The sequence below is a fragment of the Eschrichtius robustus genome, chromosome 7 (assembly GCF_028021215.1).
Source record: "Eschrichtius robustus isolate mEscRob2 chromosome 7, mEscRob2.pri, whole genome shotgun sequence".
Taxonomy (NCBI): domain Eukaryota; kingdom Metazoa; phylum Chordata; class Mammalia; order Artiodactyla; family Eschrichtiidae; genus Eschrichtius; species Eschrichtius robustus.
Genome location: NC_090830.1, coordinates 110,966,482 through 110,993,269, shown reverse-complemented (window position 1 = coordinate 110,993,269; position 26,788 = coordinate 110,966,482). Strand labels below are relative to the sequence as shown.

At 40.2% G+C, this 26,788-nt stretch overlaps 1 protein-coding gene and 2 non-coding genes across 3 annotated transcripts; 2 read left to right on the top strand and 1 right to left on the bottom strand.

Annotated features, from left to right (window-relative positions):
* Positions 1 to 1,094: 1,094 nt before the first annotated feature.
* On the top strand, positions 1,095 to 26,346 carry CWF19L1 (CWF19 like cell cycle control factor 1). The gene is made up of 14 exons (XM_068548368.1): positions 1,095 to 1,180; positions 4,029 to 4,113; positions 5,335 to 5,413; positions 6,037 to 6,138; positions 7,567 to 7,781; positions 9,714 to 9,832; positions 12,125 to 12,209; positions 13,847 to 13,987; positions 14,897 to 15,011; positions 15,770 to 15,849; positions 20,596 to 20,805; positions 22,400 to 22,519; positions 22,967 to 23,064; positions 25,913 to 26,346. Exons 1-14 carry the CDS (start codon positions 1,158 to 1,160, stop codon positions 26,055 to 26,057), a joined length of 1,617 nt encoding a protein of 538 aa, XP_068404469.1. The 5' UTR covers positions 1,095 to 1,157; the 3' UTR covers positions 26,058 to 26,346.
* On the top strand, positions 22,059 to 22,206 carry LOC137767939 (small nucleolar RNA SNORA12). The gene has a single exon (XR_011074625.1). It is a non-coding gene; the product is annotated as a small nucleolar RNA SNORA12 (small nucleolar RNA).
* On the bottom strand, positions 25,045 to 25,179 carry LOC137767926 (small nucleolar RNA SNORA70). Its single transcript, XR_011074613.1, has one exon. It is a non-coding gene; the product is annotated as a small nucleolar RNA SNORA70 (small nucleolar RNA).
* Positions 26,347 to 26,788: the final 442 nt, after the last annotated feature.

The window sequence follows — 26,788 nt, the reverse complement described above, 5'->3', positions numbered from 1 at the left end:
CACTGTATTGAGCTATCTTGAGCTACCTTAAATTCGAATGGATGAGATTTTTCCCATAAACTTTCTACTTTACAACAGACTTAGATTTGCTGGAAAGTTGCAAAGATAACACTGAATTCCACATACCTCAATTTAGAAAAAAGATAACACAGAATTCTATGGATGAGTTTTCATATCTTAACTGAGGTTTCCTCTTCCTGAAATTATCACCTGCCCATGCTTGATAAACTTCTACTCTTCTTCAAGATTCCGTCTTGACCTCCACTGCTGGGCTGTGCTGTATTACCCCCAGAGCAGAAAAAATATCAATGTGAGAGCAGTACAGAGGCATCAATATTTTGAGGCAGTTAACTTGATTTTTCCCAAAAAAGCATTGTAGAAGTTGTGAGGAAAATCAGAACTTTGTTGTTCTTCCTTAAACTTATTTTAAGTTTTAGTTAATTTTGAATTGCTTGGCTGCCTTTGGTGAGTCTCCCATGCCCCTCAGTTGTCAGGAACACTTCCATTTCCTTAAACACTGTTGTCTCCAACCAATAAGGCCTTAATTCTCCAAAAAACTCAATGTCATGAAAAACAAAACTAAAAGGTAGGTGGGCTATTGTAGATTAAAAGAGACTAGAGGGACTTCCCTGGTTGTACAGTGATTAAGATTCCGTGCTTCCACTTGCAGGGGGCGCGGGTTCCATACCTGGTAGGGGAACTAAGATCCCAGGTGCCCTTGGTGTGGCCAAAAAAATGAAATAAAATAAAATCGTGTATTACAAATTTCCCAAGTACTCTCTTTTTATTTTTTTATTTTTTTCATGTACTTATTTGGTCTGTCTTGCCCACGAGAGTTACCTCATTAGGTTGGGGCCAACATCGTGCAGGGAGCTTTCTAGCAATTCAATAATTTCAACTGCCCCCAAATAAAAAATTACAATCGGAATGTTTGTCGTTCTTTGTCCCTTCTTCTCCACGCTCCCGGTTTCTTGATTCCTGCTCGAGGCAAAACCACCTGAGAGAGGTATCTGTCCCTCGGCGCTCTCCGTAGGTAACTGAGCTTTCATTGGCTGGGAGCGCTTACGTCTTATCGTAGTGCGGCCGCCTTTTCCGGAAGAGCGTGGGTTCGCTGTCCTTATTTTCGGTGGTCGTCCCAATCCAGGCGATAAAGGCAGATGGCTCAGAAACCGCTGCGCCTGTGAGTGACCCTGAGTCTGAAGCGCGCGCGCGCGTGTGTGTGTGACAGAGAGTGACCCTGAGTCTGAAGCGTGTGTGTGTGTGACCCTGAGCCTGAAGCGTGTGTGTGTGTGTGTGTGTGTGTGTGTGTGTGTGTGTGCGCGCGCGCTGCAGGGGGTTTTCTAAAGACAGAAAAGCAGGGGCGGAAGCCCGGCGGCTGCTGGTGAGCTTCGATCGCGTCTTTGCCTGGGCACTGCCGGCCTCTTTTCCTGTCCGTTTTTGCTTCTGAAGAGGGGAACTCTTGGCGACACTCGCTGAGAGAGGAGGAAGCTCCTAGCGTCAGGCCTCCTCCATATTAGGCCGTCTTGGTCTCTGACATCATTTCCCCTTCGTTTCTCCCCGCAGTATATTTACTAGGCAAAAATTGTAGGCATGGGGCCCATTGATGGGCTCTGGGCAGTGGTCGACAGGAGAGAGAGATAGGGCCTTTGCCCTGGCGCGCTTTTTGAGGGGATGATGAAGAGAGGACTTCCATTTATGCACTCATTCAACAATATTGATTGAACAGTTGCAGTGCGCCGGGCACTGTGCTAGGCGTTGCACAGATGGAGTTCCTGCCCTAATGGATCTTACAGTTTAGGGAAACGTATATTAATCAAAGAATCCAGATAAATGTTGAATTACGGTCCTGATAAATGTCAGGAGGAAAAGGTTCACGGTTCTGGGAGGGTGTATAGGGTACTTGGATTAACGTGAGGAATCAAGGTAGTGAGGATTGAGCCTTGATTAATAGTTTTGTCTTTATCCTAAAAAAGTCACTGGATCACTGGAATGTTTAAGAACGCCTTGGCATGATCAAATTTTCATTTTGGAAAGCGATTCTGGTTGCAATGTGAAGAAAAAATTATTGCCAAAGTAGAAAACAGCTAGGATTAGATAGCGTAAAGGCAGAGGAGAAGTGCGGGGATTCAAGGTTTATTAAGGAGAGGACAGCAACAGGGTTTGGAGGTGGTTTGGTTATGAGTGAGGAGGTGTCAGCATTGTCCCGGTCCTAGATTTCTTTCTTCAGTGGGATAGGAAACACTGGTAGAGCGCCCAGATGAGGAGATGATGAACTTTGAGGTGTCTTATGATGTACAAACTGGACAATGGCTCGCCCCAAAACAGAGATAATTCCATGTGACAACTGCTATGAGAGAGGAAGTGCAGGATCCTGTGGGAGCACCAGGAATTGGTGACTGATAGGGGCTGGAGGGCTTCCTAGAAGAGGTGGTGCTCAGAAGATAAGTGAAAGTGGTAATAATTTATTACAGAGATTGCTCTGAAAAGCTATATGGGTTTCTGAAGTTTTGAGAAGAGGACTTTCTGAGCTGGTCAGGAAGGCTTTAGAGATGTGATAGGCCTTGAAGGATGGGAAAATTTTAGACTCAAGATGGGTAGTGTGGGACTGCTAGGAGAAATAACTACCCCAAGGGAATGGCAGAGACAGAGAGTGATCAGATCGACAATAGGGAAGGTTTCTGTTATGGAAACTTGGAGAAAGCATTGGGAAGAGAGATCAGGGACTTGTGGAAAGCTGTGGTTCCTCAGGCAGTGGAGTTGTCTTAATGTTTTTGAGGAAAGAACATTAAACTGCTGGCTTTATGTAGGGTGGACAGGAAGAAGGGAGGGTATTAGAGGAAATGTAAGTATATTCTCTGCGTTGTATCCAATACCAGATTCACTGTATTTCTCTCCGATTCTGCCTTTGCATAAACTACAGGACTCTCAGTTGCTCGACCCTGTAATTATCCTCCATTCCTACTTCTCCACTCCAGTTTGTGTTCAAGTCTTCAGAATTCTAAATTTCTCGTCTGTTTCTCTCCTCCCCATCTTCATTTGACATTGCCCTCTTTGCTGGTATTTTTGCTTATATAGTCACTTGTTCCTCCAGACCATCTTTCACTCTGTTACTAAAATGATCTTTCTAAAACATACATGATCGTGTCACTACCCACATTTTCACTACCTTGAAAATGTTCAGTGGTATGGACAGTAAAGCACACCAGAAAGAAATACTGACAAAACAACAAGAACTATAATATTTCAAGATGAGTTAAAAGACATTAAGAAAATGATATGAGAAGTGGAAAAACCATGTAAATCAAAAGTATAAAAACTCAGAAACGAGATTATAGAACAAGTTACCTCACAACTTAGGGTTAGTCTGGCTTACAAACCTCAGGTCTTGCCAGTTTCTATCTCCCTACCCCATAACACTTTACACATACCTCCTATTATTGCCCTTTTTCATATAAATTTATAACTATCAGCATATCGCCCCTTCCCTGATTGTGTACTCTTTGAGGCTTGAACTGAGTCTCCTTCTTCTTTATACTCCTAACGTGTCCTTAGCATAGTACTTGGCATACTGCACTTAGCAAGCATGTTGTAGATGTCCTGAGTGTGTTTGTTGAATGGATGAATGAAGCCCTGTGCTAAGATAGTGGTAGTGGAAACAAAAAGGACAGGATGACTGTGAAAGGTATTTGTAAAAAGGAATTGAGGAGACGATGACCGGATGGGGGATTTTTGCGTCTTGGTAACCAAGTTGGCAGTAGACTCAGCCACAAAACTTGGCAAGTGAGAATAAGCTGGTTCAATTTTGGAGGAAATGATAAGCTAAATTTTAGATATGGTGAAGTTATTGGTGAGACCTTTAGGTGGAGCTGCCCAGTGGTCATTAATAGTTCACATGCAGTGAACCTCTCAGGTAACCTCAGAGAGACTGGATCACATATCTCCCTAATCCAGGAAGACTAGTACATACCAAACCTGGCAGGCCTATTTGTGTGTCCTGCATTGCCTTAACATTTATGTCTTGTTTGCAGCTTGGCGTGTGGAGATGTTGAAGGAAAGTTTGATGTTTTATTCAATAGAGTTCGAGCAATTCAGAAGAAAAGTGGAAACTTTGATGTAAGATGTTTCTTTTTACTGCATTTAATTTGACTGTTGTAATCAAACATTTACAGTTTGGGCTCCTTTATACATTTCTCAGTCGAACACATACTCTCCTTTTTTGTTAGATTGAGTTCCTTTTTTTTTTATGTATACAAATTTATTTATTTATTTTTGGCTACACTGGGTCTTCGTTGCTGCACACAGGCTTTCTCTAGTTGCGGTGAGCGGGGGCTACTCTTTTTTGCGGTGCGCGGGCTTCTCATTGCCATGGCCTCTGTTGTTGCAGAGCATGGGCTCTAGGTGCGCGGGCTTTAGTAGTTGTGGCATGTGGGCTCAGTAGTTGTGGCTTGCGGGCTCTAGAGCGCAGGCTCAGTAGTTGTGGCGCATGGGCTTAGTTGCTCCGCGGTATGTGGGATCTTCCTGGACCAGGGCTCGAACCCATGTCCCCTGCATTGGCAGGCAGATTCTTAACCACTGCGCCACCGGGGAAGTCCGAATTCCTTTTCTGAGCATGGGAGTTTAGTAGCTGAAAAGTGGTGTGGGAAAGGAGATGTGTTTACTGTAGACCTTTCTATACTTTTTGAATTTGAATTTTGTTACTTTATTACTGTACGCAGAACTGAAAACAGACTAGCAGAACCTCCCTAAGTGATTCTGACCCTGGGTTTGGGAAGCACAGATCTATTTCATAGGTATATGGTATGAGTGAAGTCAGATGGCATATGTGCAAATGCTTCACAAACTAAAGAGCCCTATGTAATTGTTATGTGTTGTTGCCAGCTAGACTGTAAATTTTTAGAGTACAGAAGAGTATTCTAGATATGGGGATAATTTGTTCATTGGGATAAAGGTTGAGTAAAGACAACAAGCAGGAAATGTGTCCTTTATGCCCTGTATCTCTCAGGGTATCTAATATAGTTTTGTATTTTGCAGAGAGATTTTTCAAGGTTGATTTCTCCATTTTTCCCTGACCCTCTTGTCTCCTTCCCAGCTTGTATTTGACATCCAGGGAGCCAAAATTTAGTAATTTATAGAATCAGTAACTACTACAATTGTTGTAAAAGAATTATGTTTAGAAATTCTGTAAATTGATTAAGGAAATTCTGTAAATCGATTAAGGAAAAAACTGAGATCATTAAATAGGATAATTAGCTCAATAACGTTATGATCAATTAATTATGTACTATTTGATATTTTTTTAAAATCTCATATATCTGTTTAAAAAACTCATTTTAGCTGCTGTTGTGTGTAGGAAATTTCTTTGGCTCCACTCCAGATGCTGAATGGGAGGAATATAAAACTGGCATCAAGAAAGGTACAGAACTTATCTTTAACATATGATTTCTAATAAAGTTTCAAGGCTACATGGTTCTTGCCTAGTTGTTTTTCAAAAGTTAGTGATTTAAGAGTTTGCCTTTGAGTTCTGCATTGACCTGGGAAGAATGCCTATGTATCTAAATGTTCACATTTTGAATTTGGTTGGACTTAGTTCCAGAAAAAGAATTCTCTTCTCAGTAGGAAGGAATTGAATAATGCAACCATATGTGTTCTTTTTTTTTTTTTTCTTTTTCCCAGTTTCAGTGTTTTTTATTAAGCTCTTTGGGGTCTGTGTTTTCCTAACTATACATTGACCATCCTCTCTAGGATGTTACTTCATCAGCCTAGTGATACCATTTAATAGTCAAGCCACAAGGTTGGTTGTAGGATAACCTATGTGGTGACCATGTTCCATATATAGGACTGCAGAATCTTTTTGGCCGTGCCATGTGGCTTGTGGGATCTTAGTTCCCGGACCAGGGATCAAACCCGTGCCAGGGAATTCCCTAGGATTGCTGACTCTTTACTTTTGCTACAAGTGTTTTTCCTATGGGGAAACAGTTCTCAGGTTCCAAAGCAGAACTGGTAACTAGCTGGTGTCGTGTCTGTTTCCCTCACTAGCTCCTATTCAGACATACGTGCTGGGTGCCAATAACCAAGAAACAGTAAAATATTTCCAAGATGTTGATGGGTGTGAATTAGCTGAAAACATTACTTATCTGGGTAAGTTGATATCTTTTGTGTTTGTAATGAACATAATGTGTCCCAGGAATGAGCCTCCCAGGAAATTTGTGGCTGGATTCATCTGCCATTACTGCCTGAGAGAATGGGGATCAGGGTTTTTTCCCTAAAGTCAGTGTCTATACCTTTAAGACTATGTCATTTTTCCTCTGTTGTCTCCCACCTCTCCCCAATCTCCTTGTACTTTCACAACCCAATATATACTCTTTCAGCCAACTAGAGGAGTAAACTATTTGACTACAGTGTTTGGAGTACTTCAGGTATAAATTGTGTTAAAAAAAAAAAATTCTATGTATGTGGTCTCACCATATAACATTGCTAGATGTATACAGCTTATTTGTTAATTGGACTTCTAATTTGCTATAGCTCTAGGTTTCACTGAGGTTTTGAAAAACTCAAGTTTTTAGTGTTGATTCTTGGGTTTTTCACTGCTTTTGTCCTTTTTCTGATTCCAGGTCCACTCTTCAATTCCAGGTTAAAATTGTTCCTCCACAGCCCCCTGAAACTCTTAGTGGTTCTTTCAGTGTCTGGCTGTTGTAAAAAGCACTGTCAAATTTTGCTTTTCTTCTCCACCTGCTCCCCTCCCCCCACCACTACTGCTTCTTGGATCATTCAACTCATTTTTTTCTAAAATGGCTCAAATGGTCTTCACATTTCCTCTCTCTTGGTCTCTCATTTCTTTAGAAAGCTTCTACATTTCCTTTGCTGTAAATGCTCTTTTTATAGTTTTTTTATTAGTATGTGTGTTCCTTTTTTACTTTATTATTCGTTGTTCGTCAGTATGTGTGTTCCTTTATTAGTTAGTATGTGTGTTCCTTTATGAGTTAGTATGTGGAAAGAGCCATTTGAGAAGAAGAGACTCAGTAGATGAAAGGGAAGTGAAAATTGATGGAACAAGGTTCTGGAGGCAGCAAGAAGGAAACGGAATCAAGGGCACAAGCTATGAATAAATTTAGAAGATGGCAGAGTCTCTTACTTTTTCACAAGTAATTGCTTTTTCCAAATGTTTTCCTTCATTTGGAAGCTTCTGCCTTCATGAAGAGTACATTTATTCTAGACTATAGCTTACTCACAGCTGCAATTATTTTTTTTTCTTCTCAGTGCCTCTCCCTGTATCCAGGTGTCTAGATTTCTTTTAGTCCCTTTGGAGTCTCTGGAAGGCAGAAAGCCTTTTTCTTAATCAGTGCTTCCCAAGATTTTCATTTGCAAGGCACCTGGGGCAATCAGACTGTGGGCTCCAGCAGCCTTCACATAAGGACTGCTCTTACTTACTGAACAGGAATACTGTTGTAGCCATCCAACATTGAGACCTAGGAGCTGGAAGTGGGGCATGGGGAAAGAGATTCATCACCAGAGTGACATTTCATTCAGCAGTTTGACTAAAACTTGTCCATTTTTCTTTGAACCCAGGTCGTAAAGGTGTCTTCACTGGAAGCTCGGGGCTGCAGATTGTGTACCTCAGTGGGACAGAGTCCTTAAATGAACCTGTCCCAGGTTACAGTTTTAGTCCCAAGGATGTGTTTTCCCTGAGAACAATGCTGTGGTCAACATCCCAGTTTAAGGGTGTTGATATCTTGCTCACATCCCCGTGGCCCAAGTATGTGGGGAACTTTGGGAATTCTTCTGTGAGTAGTGTTTGTTCAGTTGGAATTTCTAAAAGCAAATTGCAGTGGCTTAATTTGATCTTTTTTGTTCTTTATGTGACTGTTTCAGCTCTTAGTTCCTTTCAGTAGAAATCTTTTGTGAATTTTTCGGGATACTTAAAGCCTTATTGGCTGACCAAATCAAAAGTTGATCTTAATGAAAGCACGATCCACTGAAGAGAGAATGCTGAAGTCTTACTTATAAATGAATTTTTTTAAAAAATTATATTCTCTGCTTCAAGTACCCTTTCTCAAGCTTCTTCTTAAGTTTTGAGGGGTCACTAATTTTCAGTGAAAAGATTTATAGCTAGTGGCAGCTCTGCAGTTTTATTTCCCCCTTTCCATTCAGATTATATCTTTTTGGCTATCAACATATTTTAAAAGGTGGAATCATCATGGGATTGAGGATAGTGATCCAAAGTTGGGAAACAATATATTGAAAACTTAGTACTTTTCTAATGGGAAAGCTTTAATGTTGGAATGTATTGGAGCGTGCCATGGCGTTCGATCTAAATATTTTTGTAGGAAGAGGATGTACACCAGGTTGGTGAGTGACAGCTATCATGGGGAGCTACCTTGGTGGAAATCAGCCTAAGGAAGACCTTGAAAGGTTGTATGTGAGAGCAGAAAGCATCAGCTGAGCTTCAGTGAAGGAAAATGTAAGAATGCATTTAGGGACAGATATCAATTCCTAGATGTAGAGTTATCAGAGATGATCCAGAAAAGGGCCTTGTAGGCCACTCTGCCAACTTTAACATAATATGTCCATGACTAAAAAGGCCAACAAAATACCAGGCATTGTCAGGATTTTGAAGGGAGAAGGGACAACACTTTCTTCCCCTTCCACAAACCTATGGTTATTCTTCCACTAGTATACAAGAGGCAGTGCTGGTTGCAGCATAGAGAAGATACAGCAGAACTAGGGAAGATCCAGAGAAAGACTACTAAAGTGATGATGGGAGAAAGACACCTGATACTCTATAAGGAAGAATGAAGAGCGGTGCTAAAAAAGTTTACAATTTTTGATTAAAGTAGATTTTGATGAAAGTTTATAAGTAATCATACAAGGTATTTATAGGGGAGAAAACAGTATATCTCACTAGTCCCTAAGGTACTGCAACTAACCTCAAGGTCAGTTCCCTGCCCTTCAGCAGACACCTGAAGGAGGCAAGCATAAGACAAAAGGAAGGTTTTGCTTTACTTAGTGGAAAATTAACTCTGGTAATTTCTTTTTTTCCAGTTAATACCTTCTCTTAGAATGAAGTTCATAAATAATGTTATGGATGAGAGAGCACATAATTTATTGTTAATGGAAGCTCTGGGAACAAGCCTAACTTTTGACAGACTTTGTATTACAAACTGTGACAAGGGCATGGTTGTGCCCTTCCACAAGCCACACCTTCCTTGACTGAAGCAAAATAAAGAATTGTATGCTTATGTGATGAAGTCCATGAATGTTCTATGGCAAATATTCTATGGATCCTAAGGGCCCTGAAAGCTAGCTTTTAATTTTGATCTTCTGCAATGACTATGACTGTCTGCATTGTCAGAACTACAGGAGCACAATGAAGCAAATTATAGACGTACAGTCTGTGGGCTCCAGAGAGAGAGTGCTTACTTTCCAAAAAAGGATTGTAATAAACCTTGTTTTGGGTTTTAGTATGGAGGAGTTACCTTCTCCCTTAACCTCTGGCTTCCAATAACTGTTCCTATTTCTGCATTTGTAATAGCCCGGTTCCCCTTATGTGTTGAGATTTCTCTGATTGCCATAAGTATGGAATTCATGATGCAAATTCTACTGCCCACATTGTAGCCACATAAATATTCCAAAGACATTTCAAAGAGTCTTGTTATATCTCTGCATTTCATGATAACTCTTAGGCCTGTTATGATGACTAAGTTTCTATTTACTAGGGAGAAGTGGATACTAAAAAATGTGGCTCTGCTTTGATCTCCAGTCTTGCCACAGGCTTGAAACCAAGATATCATTTTGCTGCATTGGAAAAGACTTATTACGAGAGGCTTCCATATCGGTGAGTAGCATTTCATTCTTTTTGGTTTTTTGAAGAATTTGCCTGGATTTTCTGTGTAAACTTCTCATGTTCATTTCAGCCATATAATATCTTGGTTTCTTTTAGTTACTCAGGCATGAAATGAGTGACTCTCAAATCATTCCACTTTTCTGAGTTTGGTTTCCTAATTTGAAATACAAGGGATTGGATGATACTGTATCATCCAATGTATCATTTAAAGCCCCTTAAAGGTTTGAGGGTCTGACATAACAATGCTGTTTAATCATCATAGCTTGATGTACAGTAAGTCCTGTTTTGATCAGGTTAAACGGTTACTCCTTGTATAGTCTTAAACTCAGGATAATCACCTAAGAAGTATTTCAATTTAGGAATCAAGAACTTGTATCAATTTTTTCTCTCTCTCTCTTTTTTCAGTATAGCTTGGAGATGGAGTTTTTAAAGGATGTATTACAGAGAAAATAAAACCAGTGTTTTATAAGTAATAGAGCTAAGTAAAGTTAACTCTGAAAGATCTTCACTTTAAAGGCATGGGTAATCCCTAAAATGATTTATAAAAACCTTTTTTTTTAATATACAAAAGCAATATATGTGTTGTTGAAAGTTAAAAAAATATAGGTGAGCAAAAAGAAGAATATAACCTGCCCTTTCCCTATAATCCCACAGCCTAAGGTATAACCATAGGTACTACGGATTTTTCTTTTATATCTCCATATATGCATTCCAGAAAAACCTCTTGTTCTCTGAAACCATGCACTAAAAACAGAAGGGTTATAGGAATAAGCCACTCAAAACTTTTAAGGATCCAAATACACATTTCTCTGAAGAACGTAAACCAGTGGCCAATAGGCACATGAAAAGATGCTCACGCATCATTAGCCATTAGGGTAATCCAAATCAAAACCAATGAGATACCACTTCTCACCCCACTAGGATGGCTATAATCAAAAAGGCAAATAATAAGTGCTGATGAGGATGTGGAGCAATTGAAGCCCTCATACATTGCTGGTGGGAATGTAAAATGGTACAGCTGCTTTGCAAAAATATTTGGCATTTCCCTACCATATGACCCAGCAATTCCACTCCTATTCCAAGTGAAATGTAAACATAGGTTCACAAAAAACTTGTACACAAATGATCATAACAGCATTATTCATAATCGCCAAAATGAGGAAATGACCTAAATATCCATCACCTGATGAATGGGTAAATAAACAGTGGTATATCCATATGATGGAATGTTATTCAGTAAGAAAAAGGAATGGAGTACTGATATAAGCTACATGTGTGAACCTTGAAAAGATTATTCTAAATAAAAGGAGCCAGACACAAAATACCACATATTACATGATTCCATTTATCTGTAGTGTCCAGAATAGGCAAATCCATAGAGATAAAAAGTAGATTAGCGGTTGCCAGGGGCTAGTTGGAGGGAAATGGGGAGTGACTGTTAATAGATACAGGGTTTCCTTTTTTAGATGATGAAAATGTTCTAAAATTAGATAGTGGTAGTGGCTTAGTAGATGTGAATATGCTAAAAACTGGTGAATTGTATGGTATTTGAATTAGATCTTAATAAAGCTGTTTAAAAAAAACAACAACAAAAAACCCTGTACAACTTTTTAACCAGAGCTGTAACAAAAACCCGTAACTATCATAATAAAAATACTGGCATTTTTTTTCTAGGAAACATAGACACTCATGTATTTTTATATTTTTCCTAAGAGAATGAAATCATGCTATGTATTACCATTTGAAGCATTGTTTTCCACTTAGAACTCATTTCTCTTTGTTTTTCATTATTATAGTTTTTTATTACACAAAAGAAGAGAGAATAGTATAATGATCCCTCCTGAACCCATAACCTACTTCAGCAATTATCAACATTTTGCCAATTTTCCGACTCTTTTAAAGCCAAATTTAGAGTTTTTTGTGCTTTTCAAATACGTGATCTCATTTTCTTCCTAACAGCAGCTCTGGGAAGTAGGGGTGATTATTCTACTAGATGGACAGGTAACATCTGAGATGTTACTGGTGGTGATGTAGTGATAGACTTAGGACCTGTGCTTGTTTCATGGCCCCATGGAGTCTACATATTTCATAATTGCAGATCAAAAGTAAAGTTTGTTGGTGGGAATTCCCTGGCAGTCCAGTGGTTAGGAGTCGGCGCTTTCACTGCTGGGTTCAATCCATGGTCAGGGAACTAAGATCCTGCAAGCCTCGAGGTGCAGCCAAAAAAAAAAAAAAAAAAGGTAAAGTTTGTTGGTAACCTATTATCTTTCCAATATATTATAGAAACCACATCATTCTGCAGGAAAATGCACGGCATGCCACCAGGTTCATAGCTCTGGCAAATGTTGGAAATCCAGAAAAGAAAAAGGTAAATTTTGAGTATTTGGTGTTTGGTTGATATTCATTTGTCTGTCTGATAAATGTTCCTCTTGCCCAGTTTAGCATTCATATCTTCTCTTCTCCCCAACTGCGATGTCCCAGTACTTCAGTTACTTTACGCTTTATAATAATATGGTAATGAAAGGTTAGGTTTCCTTGGGTCCTTTGTAGGAGATTTTAGAGAAGGGTTTGGGAAAATAGGCCCAGTGGAACAAAGGCAAAATTTCAAATGAATGATGTCTTTCTTCCCACATCCATGTGGTCGTCTCTATGGGTATTTTTCATGAGTTTGACCTCAGATGGTACTCTTGCTTTGCTTCTTTTAGCAACTTCATTTAGCAGAAATAATAAAATCTTCCCAAGGATTTACCTAAGCCCTCCTTGGCTTTGGGAATCTTAATGATACTTGGAATGTGTCTTTATACTGGAAAACAGTGCAGGTGAATGAAAGAGGGTATACCAGAAAAGTGTATTGTTCTTCTCACTTCCCTGAGAGCATTTCTGATTCTGTAGGGCCAAAAGCAGGATACTGTGGATTTCAATAGCTAAAGATCAGAACAGTCAGTCACGTGGGAAAATATATAAATTATCTGAAGATCATCCTACTATATATAATATGCCATAAACAATGTACATGCAAAAGATAAGCAAATACCTATTTTGTTTTTTCCATAATATCTTAAACTTTTAGGCCCAATGCATTCTTAGCAAGTTTAGATTTGTAATTTTTTTAACTTCCTTCCCTCCCTCCCTTCCTTCCTTTCTTCCTTTTTTTAAACTGCCCTTTCAAGACTGAGCATCACTCACAGTATTTTTAGTCTATTGCTTTACTTTCAGGGACATGTTAGCCTTAACCCTAAGCAATGCATACTTCACTCAAAGAATATGCACATTTTAAAATTTGGCAAGTATTAGTAAATTCATTTCAAAATTTTGTTCCAGTTTACACCCCTACCAGCAGTGTATGAGTCTGTTTTCTCAATGGGTAGTGTCAAATTTTTACTAACATTTTTTGCCATTCTGATAGAAGAAAGTTGTGTATCATTGTTAATTAGTTGTATTTCCCTGATCAGTAGTGAGGTTAAGCATCTATTCATATCTCACGTAAAGTTTTCAATATCTGTGCCATTAGTCCATGGTTTTAGATATTTATGTGAATATTTATTTCTTTGCTACTAATCCCTAAGAAAATCTATCAGCATATACAGCAGAAATTGTGTAAAATCAGAGGGAAACACTAAGTTGTCCAATTTAGTTTTCATTAGAAAAAAAGAAGGGCAGTGCAGTGACTATTGACAAAGTGCACAAAGATAAAGGACTCAGAGACAGAAGCAGTTTGTCTTCAAGGGTTATGGAGCAAGTCCCTCTGGGCCTTGCAGTGATAGTTGTTTTGTGTAAGGGCTGGGCTTTGATGAGTTGCTTGTTACTTCATCAGCCCGTGGTTTGCCCCTGCAGAGATCACTGAAATGGCATTGCTATGGATGCTCTGAACTGCAGATGGGCTGGTTGCTGCTCTTTGATCTTACTCAGTGTCTGAAGCTTTATGTGAAATTTTGTGGTAAAATAGGTTGATTACATTTGCATAAATAGTATTTCCCTTAATATTATGTTGTTCTTCTCCCAAAGTATCTTTATGCATTCAGTATTGTTCCTATGAAACTAATGGATGTAGCAGAACTGGTAAAACAGCCTCCAGATGTCACTGAAAACCCGTACAGAAAGTCTGTGAAGGAAGCATCCATAGGAAAGCAAATTCCTGCCCCTGAGGTATGTTCTGACTGAGAGGTGGCATTTTCTGGGCAGGATTGCCCATTACAGGTGTCCTTTTCTTGGTTATAGTTTAATTCACAAGGCAAGTTTAATCCCTCGAATCTAAATCTTTTTTTTTTCCTTTGGGAAATCATGCTGGTGATTAGAAAGCCTTAGTAGATTTCCAGTAAGCTCAATGTGTTTTTTTGTTTTGTTTTGTTTTTGTTTGTTTTTTTAATTATAGTTTGGGGTTAACAGTTTCATATTTTTAGTCTTTCATTGTCTAAACTTGGTTCATATGTTGGGGTTACACATGTAAAGTCTTTCCTTGTCTAAAGTTAATTCTCTGTTCTTAACTTTTCAGGCAAGGATCCAACTGCTTGGTAGCAATGTAATTTGTGATTTTATAATGAGTGGTATAGGTGAATAAGATTTACTCTGAAGAAATTTCTTAATAGCAGACTTTTCTGAAATTCGTTTTCCCTTCACTAAAGCAAGGAATGTCAAGTTTCCTTACTAGTATACATGGTCTGCTTTCTCAGACTTTTTTTTCTTATCTTTTTAATTAAAACTCAGAATTGTTTTATCTGTGAAATTGTAAGACTGCACCATGTCCCTACTGAGAAAGGGAAGGGAATGTGGGTGGGTTCATGCTATTCTGTTTTAGGCAAGAATTGCTGTATAACTTGCATTTTAATTCACTTTTCCAAAGGAATAAATTTGGTGGTAGCTTGGATAAGTGTTGAGAGGTATGACTGAGAGTCCAGGCATCAGGATTGGGAAAATATTTTTCTTCTCTAGGATAGGCAGAAAGGGCAAGGAGGAAAGACATGACATGGCAGGAACGTTCCCTTGTATGTGGATGGTTGGCTACTTGTCTAAAGGTTAGTTTAATAACATTTACTCTTCTACCTTTGGCTGTTCCAGGAAGATTCAGCCTGTCAGTTTTTCTTTGATTTAAATGAAAAGCAGGGAAGGAAGCGTTCATCTACAGGCAGAGATAACAAGTCTTCTCCTCACCCAAAGCAGCCTCGCAAACTTCGTAAGTACCTTGGTTCCAGAGGTCTCTTATGTGAGCAATAACTGTTATTTTGGGTCTTGTTTGGGAAGCAGCATTGCTAAGAGAGCCTCTTCTGGCAGAAGAAGATTGTTTATTGAGTCATTAGGACCAATAAGAAAAATAAAAGAATGCAAAGGTGGCCTGACTTTGAGGCTGTCTGAGGCTATTCCTGTCAGAACTATGGAAGAAGCTCCTTTCCGTCATGTCTGTAAACGTAAGGTTAAGAGCCTACAAAACCAGTATGGGTTTATAAAATAATGGAATAATCAAACTGGTAGAAAAGACTTACAGCTATTACATTGAGATCCTCTTTCTCCACCCCCTTGTTTCAAAGATGAAGAAGCTGACTTCGGGAGGGTACACGTACTCCCAGGGTCATGTGGATAGCTGGTGGCATGACTAGAACTAGAATTGGGGCTCCAGACACCCAGTTGAGTGTTCTCTCATTGCAGTTAGTTGCCAGTTACATGCTACTTTAGTCAATATATGGTTATCACATGGATCACCTACCTGTGGATTGGTTACAAATTCAGAACTTTTAATAGAGGTTTAGTTTCATTGATAATGTTGATGGGGGCAGGAGTCATAGTGGGAGCACAGCAGACCCAGTCCGTTGTGGCAGTACTGTGTACATATCAGTGTTTGCAGGATACAAAGATCAGACAAGGCTGAATTCTGTAGGGTGGTTATGTGCTGGAGTGCTTGGACCATGGTAACATTTGTCTTTCTTCCACATGAAGCTCAGCCTCCAGGACCCTGCTGGTTTTGCCTTGCCAGCCCTGAAGTGGAAAAGCATTTGGTGGTCAACATTGGCACACATGTGAGTTACTTCCATGAACCTTTTACAGAGGAGACACCTGTTTGTTTTCTGTTAACTTTATTGAGTCATAATTCACATATCATAAAATTTACCTACTTTAAGTGTGCAATTCAGTGATTTTTAGTTAACTCACTGATTGTACAGCCATGACATAATACAGTTTTAGAACATGTTCATCACTCCAATAAGATTCCTCCTGCCCATTTACAGTTAGTCTCCATACCCACCCACAGCCCCAGGCAACCACTAGTCCTTTTTGTCTTCATTTCTGTCTGGGCATTTCATATAAATGGAATCGTACAGTGTCTTTGTGTCTGGCTTCTTTTACTTAGCATAATGTTCTTGATGCTCATTCATGTTGTAGCATGTGTCGGTTTTCTGTTCCTTCTGGTCAAATAGTATTCCATTGTACGGATAGACTACATTTTGTCTATTTATTCGTCAGTTGGTGGACATTTGAGTTGTTTCTACTTTATGGCTATTAATGAACATTTGCATACATGTCTTTGTGTGAACATATGTTTTCATTTTTCTTGGATAGACACCTAAGGAGTGGAATTGCTTGTAATTTTATGTTTAACTTTTTAAGATACTGCCAAACTATTTTTCAAAATGGCTACACCATCTTGTTTTCCCACCAGCAATGTATGAGGGTTCCTGTTTTTCCACTTCCTTGCCAACATTTGTTATTTTCTGTCTTTTTGACTAGAGTAACTATAGCAATTCTCCTGTGGTTTAGTAGAGCCAGTTTCACAAGATTGCTCCTTCTCTCCCTCCTCTCTGACAAATAGGTATGGCTCTCCAAGGGTGATGTTTTTATGTAATTCTTGAACTTGATATGTTTTTATTTCATACTACTTGGGGGTGATGAGTTGCTTTTTTGAATTACTATTTAAAACAAGGATTTTCTTTTCTTTTTTTTTAGTTAATTAATTAATTTATTTTTGGCTGTGTTGGGTCTTCGTTGCTGCACGTGGGCTTTCTCTAGTTGAGGCAAGCGGGGGCTACTCTTTGTTGCGGTACGCGGGCTTCTCATTGCGGTGGCTTCTTTTGTTGCAGAGCACAGACTGTAGGCGCGCGGGCTCAGTAGTTGTGGTACATGGGCTTAATTGTTCCATGGCACGTGGGATCTTCCCGGACCAGGGCTTGAACCCGTGTCCCTTGCATTGGCAGGCGGATTCTTAACCACTGTGCCATCAGGGAAGTACAAACACAAGGATTTTCTTTGTCCCAAAAAGAGAGTCTTCTGTTGCTTATACACTCATATTTGGCTAAAAATGTTGATATTCTTTTTTATATCTTCAGATTTAAAAACTTGAGTTTATTAATTTTTGTGATAATTATGCAATGTTGGGAACTGATTTACACTGATTATATAAAAGACTAAAGAGATAAATTCTCAGTTTTGCCTAGTAGTAGAGGATATAGCTTCCTAATGACGGGAATACCCACATCCACATTCCTGGTATGGGTATCTGGGAACCCAAGATAATAATTACAAGATTGCTTGGTAAGCACTGAATCAGACTATGAGAACTGGATGATTTTGAGAAGGATTTTATTCAGGCTATGGAAAGTTCTGATGAACTATGTGTGTCTCACAGTAAAGTCATCCTATTTCAGATTTCCCCAGATACTTTTCCTTGGGCAGGGCTTGATTAGGTATTAAGTAATATTAGTTTTTGACCCTCATTCCTTTGGGATTCATATAGACCATTATCCTTCTTTTTCATTTGTTTAGAATGAAAGAAGCTTAATTTTCAGGGTTACATTTGCACCCTAGTCACCCATGACTAGAATTGGCTATTTCCCAAGGCTCCGGAGGAAAATATTTACAAATCATTTCTTAGTGTGTGATGCTTCTGCGGACAGATACTTTCATCCATTTTTCATTGATTTATTCTAATTTTGTTTCCTGGGGATGACCTTTTCCTCAGCTTATCCTGACAGTGAGGGCCCTTTTCTGTGGCCTCCTGTAGACTGACTAGAATCTGTGTCATCTTACACTCTAGTCACATCCCTCTCCTGCCATTATTGTTTGACTGAAGAGTCCCAGTCATTTACATTTAATTTTTATGTCTTGCTTATTGGCACACTCCTGTCTCTAGGGGGAGCATGAATGGGGTCAAGGCCTGTGACACAGCTGGGCCATAGAGCCTGTGGATGAACTCTTCAGTGGGAAGAGAAGCAAACTTGAAAAACTCTTCTTTTTATAGGAATACCCTTTTTGGATTAACTCTTGGATCTTGGTTTCCTCCTTGGATTAGTGTATGCTATCCTTCTCTCCCATATGGTATGGTATGGGAGAAGGCTTCAGACTGCCTTCTGTTTAGGAAACTTCAGTAGGTTCAGAATGCCATGCAGGGCACAAGAGATTTGGAATGGGTGACTTAGCTCCGTGCTGCTCTGGGCCTCCAGGAGAGATGGCCTTTCCTTTCCATTTATTGTACCTTTCTATTGCCTAGGGTATCTGGCTTAGGGTATGAGCCTAGGGGATAATCAGGAAACCTGTTTGCTTCTCATCTAGACCTAAAGCTAGAGGGGCAAAAAGTATCTCAGATTTTGATTGTGGCCCAACCCAGCACCCCAAGTAGGAGGTCACATGATGATTTTAGCCTAGAGCCTACCTAGTAATCAAGTTTACACTTACCTGCGCTGTCCTTTGTTGTTAGAAACCTCTTGGGAACCTCTGGTGACCATGGGTGTCTGGCACAGGGCTTGGAGTCCCCTCTGTAGCCACTCCTCTTGATCTCCTTTCATTACTTTTTTCCCCTGGCTTTTTCTCTGTCTTTGCCTTGCCTTCCTCAAGGGATATACATAGAAGTATGCTAATGGCCCATGGCTATAAATTGGTAAAAGCAGGTGCGGGCTGCTAAGAGTCCAGAGTAACTATTGCAAAATCCATGCATTTTTTTTTTTTTTAAATTTTATTTATTTATTTATTTATTTATGGCTGTGTTGGGTCTTCATTTCTGTGCGAGGGCTTTCTCCAGTTGTGGCAAGTGAGGGCCACTCTTCATCGCAGTGCGCAGGCCTCTCACTATCGCGGGCTCTCTTGTTGCGGAGCACAGGCTCCAGATGCGCAGGCTCAGTAATTGTGGCTCACGGGCCCAGCTGCTCCGCGGCATGTGGGATCTTCCGGGACCAGGGCTCGAACCCGTGTCCCCTGCATTGGCAGGCGGATTCTTAACCACTGCGCCACCAGGGAAGCCCCCATGCATTTTTCTATGGGAGAAATATTCATTCAGGTCCTACTTATACATTTGAGATAAAATTAGAGATAATTCAAGTATAGAACAGATTACAAGTTGAGAGTTTGAAAAGAAGGGAAGAGATCGGCCAAGTGTGAAACTATTCACAAGAACTAGAAGGTACTGTCTTGGGGGGTGTTATTTAGTCTAGACTAGAAACTTCAGTAGCTTCAGTGCACATCACAGTATAAAAACTGCTGTTTATGGCGGTGACCCACTGACATAAAGGAAAGGCTAGAAAACTCAGGCTTCTAGAGTAACCTTTTAAAACAAACACAATTAAAAAATTTAAAATTTTTAAATTTAAAAATTTTTGGGAACTGATTTACTGGTTATCTAAAATTTTTTTTTAATGTTTTAGCACATATGAGGTTTTGATGAACTTTAGTCATCTGGGATATTAACTCTATAGATGTGTTCAGTCCTCTGTGCCAAGGAGATCAAGGGTGATCATGCTTTAGTTTGTTTCTGATACTTATCCTGTCATTCTGTTGGGCTTTCTCAGTGTAGATGAAAAATAAATGACTCCTTCCTTCAGCCTTAACTTTGAACCCACCACACTAAAAGTATACTTTGGATTGTTTTTCTAAAGCTCCAGTACCTTCATTTGCCTGCGTTGATATTCACTGGCCCTTTCTCTACTCACTCAGTGTCTTCCCTTCAAAGAATGTCTGAGTGGTAGAGCAGTCTTGCGTGTTTGGGTTTTGACAGAAATATTTTTAGTTGCTGTTTAGCTGCCGGCAGCCATTGTTGGGAACTACAGTTTTTTTGGATGTACCTGAGTTTGAGGTTTCTTCTTCTTCCTTCCCTATTAGGTTATGTTTGCTTTCATTTTGTAGAGGTTAGTCAGCAGCTTAAGGCTGTAGGGACACTGGACGCTAATCATGTCATTTTAGCCTTTTTCGTGAGCCTAAGAGGTGTATTTAGGGATGAGATTGGGTGTCACTGTAGGGAAAGTGGTTCATTTGAAGTCAGAAGTGGTATCTTTCTGTGGCTGGGGGTGATAATAACTGAAAAATTGTTTTCAAGTTCGGAGCCTGGGAGGAAAAACCAACCGTTTGTTCCAGTCTCCTTCAGCTCTGGTGTGTTTGTAGCCAAAAGACGGTCTGCGTGCTGCTCATTGGCTCCCAGTTCATTTGATAGTTGCATAGAAATTTGTTGCATCTGGGAACTCCCTGGCGGTCCAGTGGTTAGGACTCCACACTTTCACTGGCGAGGGTGCGGGTTCAATCCCTCGTCAGGGAAGTAAGATCCCACAAGCCGTGCAGCCAGAAAAAAAGAAATTTTGTTGCATCTAATCTCATTCTTCAGCAGGTGCTTGACAACATTGTTGTTATAACCTCTAAAATTAGATTTTTTTTAAGAGGAGAATTTCTACTGAGAGCCTCTTGAGCACTTTTCCCACACCCTTGGGCTCACGCTCTGTAGAGGCTTTTCTCCCTGAAGAATCACACATGGGGTATTGACATCTCACTTCTGTGTGCTTCCTCTTCAGTGCTACCTTGCCCTGGCCAAAGGAGGCTTATCTGATGACCATGTCCTCATCCTGCCCATTGGACACTACCAGTCAGTGGTGGAGCTTTCAGCAGAGGTGGTGGAAGAGGTGGAGCAGTATAAGGCTACATTGAGGCGCTTCTTTAAGAGTCAAGGCAAACGCTGTGTTCTATTTGAGAGAAATTATAAGAGCCATCACCTCCAGCTACAGGTAGGTGGTCTCTGCCCAAGAACTTGGAAGGGCTGTATGGGGACCTGGATATTGATAAATATTTAAATAATGTTAATTTTTTTGAAGTATAGTTGATTTACAATATTGTATTAGTTTCAGGCATATGGCAAAGTGATTCAGTTTTACATATATATATGTATATATATATTTTTTAAGATTATTTTCCATTATAGGTTACTACAAGATATTGAATATAATTCCCTGTGCTATACAGTAAATCCTTGTTGGTTATCTATTTTATGTATAGTAGTTTGTATCTGTTAATTTCATACTCCTAATTTATCCTTCCTCCCCTCCCTTTCCCCTTTGGTAACCATAAGTTTGTTTTCTATGTCTGTGAGTCTGTTTCTGTTTAGTATATAGAGTCATTTGTATTTTTTTTTTCAGATTCCACATATCAGTGATGTCATATAATATTTGTCTTTCTTTGTCTGATTTACTTCACTAAGTATGATATTCTCTAGGTTCATCTATCTGTGTTGTTGTAAATGGCAATAGTTCATTATTTTTTTTATAGCTGAGTAATATTCCATTGTATATTTGTACCATATCTTCTTAAGCCAATCGTCTGTTGATGGGCACTTGGGTTGTAGTGTAAATTGGTGCAGCTGCTACGGAAAACAGTATGGAGATTCCTCAAAAAACTAAAACTAGAGCTATCTATGATCCAGCACTCCCTCTGCTGGACATATGACCAGAAAAGATGAAAACTCTAATTCGAAAAGATACATGCACGCCAGTGTTCACAGCAGCACTATTTACAATAGCCAAGACATGGATACAACCCAAGTGCCCATCAACAAATAATGTTAATTTTAATACTTAATTTTAATTAATATTTAAGTATTTGATTCTAATATAAGGTTAAGTATTTAAATAGTTGATTTACTATTTAAAATATTTAATATGAATTTTCATATTAATATTTAAATAATATTCATTTAAAAGGTTAAAGAGTTTCTGGTGATAACTCCAGAGATTTTACAGGGATTCACAGGGAAGTGCATGGCAGTACAAGTGAATAGCACAGATAGTAAGTGCCTTGTTAGAAAAGGCATGCGTAGTCGAGGAAGGTTCCAAGAAAGGTGTGGGCCTTGATAGAGTTTGGAAGAGAGTGGGTATTTTGTGTGAAGCTCAGCATGAGTGGCAGCTCAGAGGTAGGAAATAGTCTCAGATCCTGCCTGGGGCTAGCAGCTCAGAAATTCAGAGACTGTTATGGATAATTTGATTGTCGTTGTGGTGGTTTTCTTTCTGGCACATTTGTTAAGTTTTCAAATGGGCCTGACTCTGCCACATATATTATATAGGAGCTGGCAAAGGCTTAACGACAAAGAGATCTCTTTCTAGCCTTTCCCACATCAGAGATGGGCTCCCACATGTGGCAGGCAAGCTCATAAGTTTAAGTCCTTAACAGACAGGCTGACATAGACCTGTCTGGCCTGAGGAGAATCTCTGCTGAGGGGTGTTTCTCCACCCCTGTGATGGATTTGCTACGTCTCAGGGACTGTGCAGGAGGCATGACCTCTCTGAGACCTGCATGAAGAATTTCTCCTGCTCCTCCCCCCTGCCCCAGGTCATTCCTGTGCCACTCAGCCGCTGCGCTACTGATGACATTAAAGATGCCTTCATTACTCAGGCACAGGAGCAACAGATAGAGCTGTTGGAAATCCCAGAGCACTCCGACATCAAGCAGGTAAAACAGGAGGGGAAGGTCATATTCCAGGAGAAGTAAAGACCTGGCTTCTGACATGTTGAGCCTGAGGTACTCAAAGGTGTTTAAAAAATGTTAAATAGGCAGGTGACAATTTGGTACTAGAGCGTGGGGTATTGATGAGACTAGAGACGAAGATGGTATTACATCAAGGCCTTAATGCTTTCCTGGGAAGAGCAAGAAATTAGAAATTTCCTAAGGCAGGAACTTAGGAAGGTAGGTGCTACTGGGAAGATCTTTGTAATATCTGCCAGTTTGGCTTTTTAAACTCTAGTTCCACTAAGTGGCTTGGGATTTATATCTGCTCACATCCTTTTTCTTGTGCTTCTAAGCTGAATTATTTGCCAAATTAAAGCTTTTAAGAGATGGGCTGGGATTTTAACTTTTAAAGCACTATTGCATGTCCTCATATGACTCTGTTTACTTTAGATTGCACAGCCAGGAGCAGCATATTTTTATGTTGAATTTGACACAGGAGAGAAACTTTTCCACAGAATTAAAAAGAATTTTCCTTTGCAGTTTGGAAGGTTTGTACATTTTTCTTATTTTAAATGTATTTTCACTAGACCTACTATGAACGAAGTAGTGGGCTGCATGGCCAGTTGAGTAAAAAGCCAAACAAGGAACAGTCCTTGCCCCAAGGAACCAATAGTCTTAGGGCAAGTCAGATGTTTACATATATGACAGTAATGCAATGCAGAATGTGAAAAGTACCGTAACAAAGTTTTGAGGAACAGTGTACTTTAGAAATTCAGAGAAGGGAGAGCCCATTTCTACTTGGTGGAAGGCGTCATGAAAGGGCTGAAGTTGAGCCTGAGAGATAGATTTAGAGGGTAAACTTTGGCATGTGGGCATTCTAGCCCAAGGGAGGAAAACGCTGCTATTAATTGAACATATGCTCTGTGCCAGACACTGTGCCAAGAACTTTCCATGCATTGCCTCATTTAATCTTCCGAACTCTGTAAGGTAAGTACTGTCATCCCAATTTACCAGTATGAAGAATGAGGCTCTGGAGGAGTGCCAATAGAACTTTCCATGATGATGGACATGTTTTATAAAAGTACACTGTCCTATACAGTTATCACCAGCCACATTACTAGTGACTACTGAGCACTTGAAATGTGGCTAATGTGACTGAGGAACTCAATTTTTAATTTAATTTAATTAGGATTAAATTTAAATATGTCAGGCTAGTGGCTTCTATAGTGGACAGCATGGCTCTAGAGTGGTTAGGTAGCTTGTCCATGGTCACACAGTGACCTGGCCTGCTGGACCCCAAAATGTGAGGTCTTAACTCATTACTCTGTAGTGTCCTAAAGGTCTGGATGAGGCTTCATTTTTGCTCCTCATATCATGGAGAACATGACTGCAGAACTGTACAGGGAGTGGTACAAATTAGGCAGAGAATGAAGGCAGGAATTTGCCGGCAAGAAGAGAGAGTATGGAGGGGAGTTGAAAATGTGTGGAACAGATTATCTGATGCTGGTGTCTGTGATTTGCAGTGGTTTTTTTCCCTAGTTAGAACTGAGCTTTGAGTCAACCTTGAACCCTTTTTGGACCAATTTGGAAAGCCTCCAAGAGATTGCCACCATTGGATAAGTCCAGTAAACGTAGTTGTCTACATTTTCAAAAAGATAATAAATGAGAAGAAATGTGTTAGGAGCTTCAAACATCTGACATTATCTTTGTGTTATTGATTCAGCAACAGACACAGGTGTGGACACTGATGACACAGGCACATAAGCTCACAAAGGAGAGAGTCTCTGAATGATTTTGTGCTCTTGGTAGTTGGTTGTATTTTCAACATTGAGTATTTTTCACAGTAGTAACTTACAGTTACATAGCATTTTACAGTTAACGAAATACTTGAAAAGACATATTTTTTTTCCTGCTGCACAAGAAGGGTGGTTCTGTCTTCATTTTACAGATGAAGAGGTAGACTGATGGTCTGCCCAGAGAACTAGAACTTGAGCTTAGGTCCTTTGACTTTTAGAAGACTCATGTGATTTGTTTTCAGCCTTTTTATTTACTGTAGCTTCAAAGTGGAAAATGAACCATACAAATATACAAATAGAGTTCTTTTCTTTTTTTTGACAAGAAAGTAGGATTTATTGGTGGGCACGAGTAAGGAGGGGACGGCGCCAAGGCTCTCTCGAGTGCAGGGCCCGCCATGTGTCCAGGGGCCACGATTAGGGATGTATTTGACGCCACAGCCATCCGGGATGAGCCGCTTTTCTGCCACCATGTTTTCAGATTCATTTAAACTTAGTTAAAGCCCCACTTCTTGGAGACGTGGATCTTCTGGCAACCAGGGAACTTGAACTTCGCCCTGCGGAGGGCCTCAATCACATGTTCCTTGTTCTGCAGGAGCAGTTGCAGATGGACATTATGACCTGGCCAATGTGGACCCTGGCCACTGTGCCCTGGGGCTTTCCCAAGGCACTGTGCGTACCTGTGTGGAGCCTAGATCGGGGACAGCATGCCAGTCATGAATGTCCACTGGAAAGGGCTGTCTCCAGGGTCCCTTAGGGCAACCCATAGAGGCAACAGGCTGCATACACTACTAAGAAGGCTGCTGTTTTCAGTCATTGCACACCGGGGCCCCATGGGGAAAAGAGCACAGTCAGCTTAATTGGCTGCAAAGGAGTTATTTCTAATATATCAGAATAAGTAAAAGTATAAAGCAGTGGCATTTAGAAGATAGGTTGTGTATGTGGTGGTTTTGTTGACATTGAGCCTGTGCTGTTGTGCCTATGTAGGCCTGAGTGCACTAGAAAGAAAGGCAGAAAGTCAGAGTGGGGTATGAGACTAGGTGCCTGACTTTTCACCTCAGCACACTAATGGCCCGAGATGACAAAACTAGAGTCTAAGGTAGGATGTAATTACAGCTAGTTTGGTGCTTTGATTATGTTGTCGCCATACATCAGAAAACCCTTATTTTGCATTTCATAGGCAAGGAAATCAAGGCACAGTGATGAAGTAATCTGTTCAAGTCACAGACAGCAAGTGGCAGAGCTAGGAATGGAATCCAGTCCCTGATATTTCTGATATCAGGGGCTGCCCTCTTTCTACTGTGCCATGTTGCTTCTCTAGGTACCAGTAATGTAGTTCCAAGTTGTTCAGAGAAGTAAATGGAATTTGAGGGGCTAGAAGAGCTAAGACCTGAGCTGGTCACTTATAACAGGCGTGACTTTGATAGATAGAATGGCAGAGATGGCTCTCAGGGCAGAGAAAATGGTATGAACAAAGTCAGAGAAATTTGCATGCCTTCTTTGGGTGATGCTGAGTGGAGCTCTCTGGCTGGAGAGGAATGGAAGGAAGAGTGGGTTTTGGACTGATACTGTCCGTTTTGACTTCTTTGTGCTTTTTGTGCAGGGAGGTCCTGGCTAGTGAAGCTATCCTTAATATTCCTGACAAGTCTGACTGGAGGCAGTGTCAGATCAGCAAGGAAGAGGAGGAGACCCTGGCTCGTCGCTTCCGGAAAGACTTTGAGCCCTTTGACTTCACTCTGGGTGACTGAGCAAAGGGAAAAGCACTTTATGAACTTCACAGGATGTAATGGCAGCCTGTTTTTTGAGAAACAACAGTCTCCCATGGGGACTGTTTCCCTGCCTCTTTTTTGTGTATTCCCATGGAACCTGCCTGCAGCAAGAGGCCCAAGATTGAATATTTTTTAGAAAAAGTCGCATTCTAGGATGAAGATCTTATGTTAAAAGCATGTCTGTCATCAAACTCCAAGTACAGCTTGTGTTTATCAACATTTTCAAAAATATTTAAACTATCATATAAAATCCAAATGCTTTTTCATGGTTGGGAAGTATCTTGTGTTCATGTTACCTATAACCATTGAAATGAAGTAGTGTGTGTGTATAGTAGGAGGGGCCAGGGCTTTAGGCCCAGCTGTTATCCCAGGATCTCACAGGTGGCTTTCTCACTGAGCAACCCAGGATGGAGAAGGCCTTTGCCATTTTTCTCTTATAGCAGTCATCTTACTGATATAGAAGAGCTCATTCGGTCCTTCAGCAAATACTTAACTCCTATGTGCCAGGCATTTTTCAGGCTCCAGGAGTATAGCCATGTCCCAACATGATCCCTGTTGTCCAGAATTTGCAGTCTAATTGGGAAGAGGAGGGGCAGATTTTTAAAAAGAAGACGAGTTCTCCTTTAGATACTGAGTTTTAGTTGCTGTTTGATAGTTACAAATTCATGGAGATCTGGATTGGTGATAGGGTTTTGGGGCTCATCAGGGTA

What these genes read in the sequence shown, in the direction of transcription:
- CWF19L1 (XM_068548368.1), top strand. Translation starts at nt 1,158, where the DNA reads ATGGCTCAGAAACCGCTGCGCCT. An exon ending in AAAGCAGCCTCGCAAACTTC is followed by an intron (nt 15,012 to 15,769) that starts GTAAGTACCTTG and finishes TTCCACATGAAG; the next exon opens with CTCAGCCTCCAGGACCCTGC. An exon ending in GCCATCACCTCCAGCTACAG is followed by an intron (nt 20,806 to 22,399) that starts GTAGGTGGTCTC and finishes CCCCTGCCCCAG; the next exon opens with GTCATTCCTGTGCCACTCAG.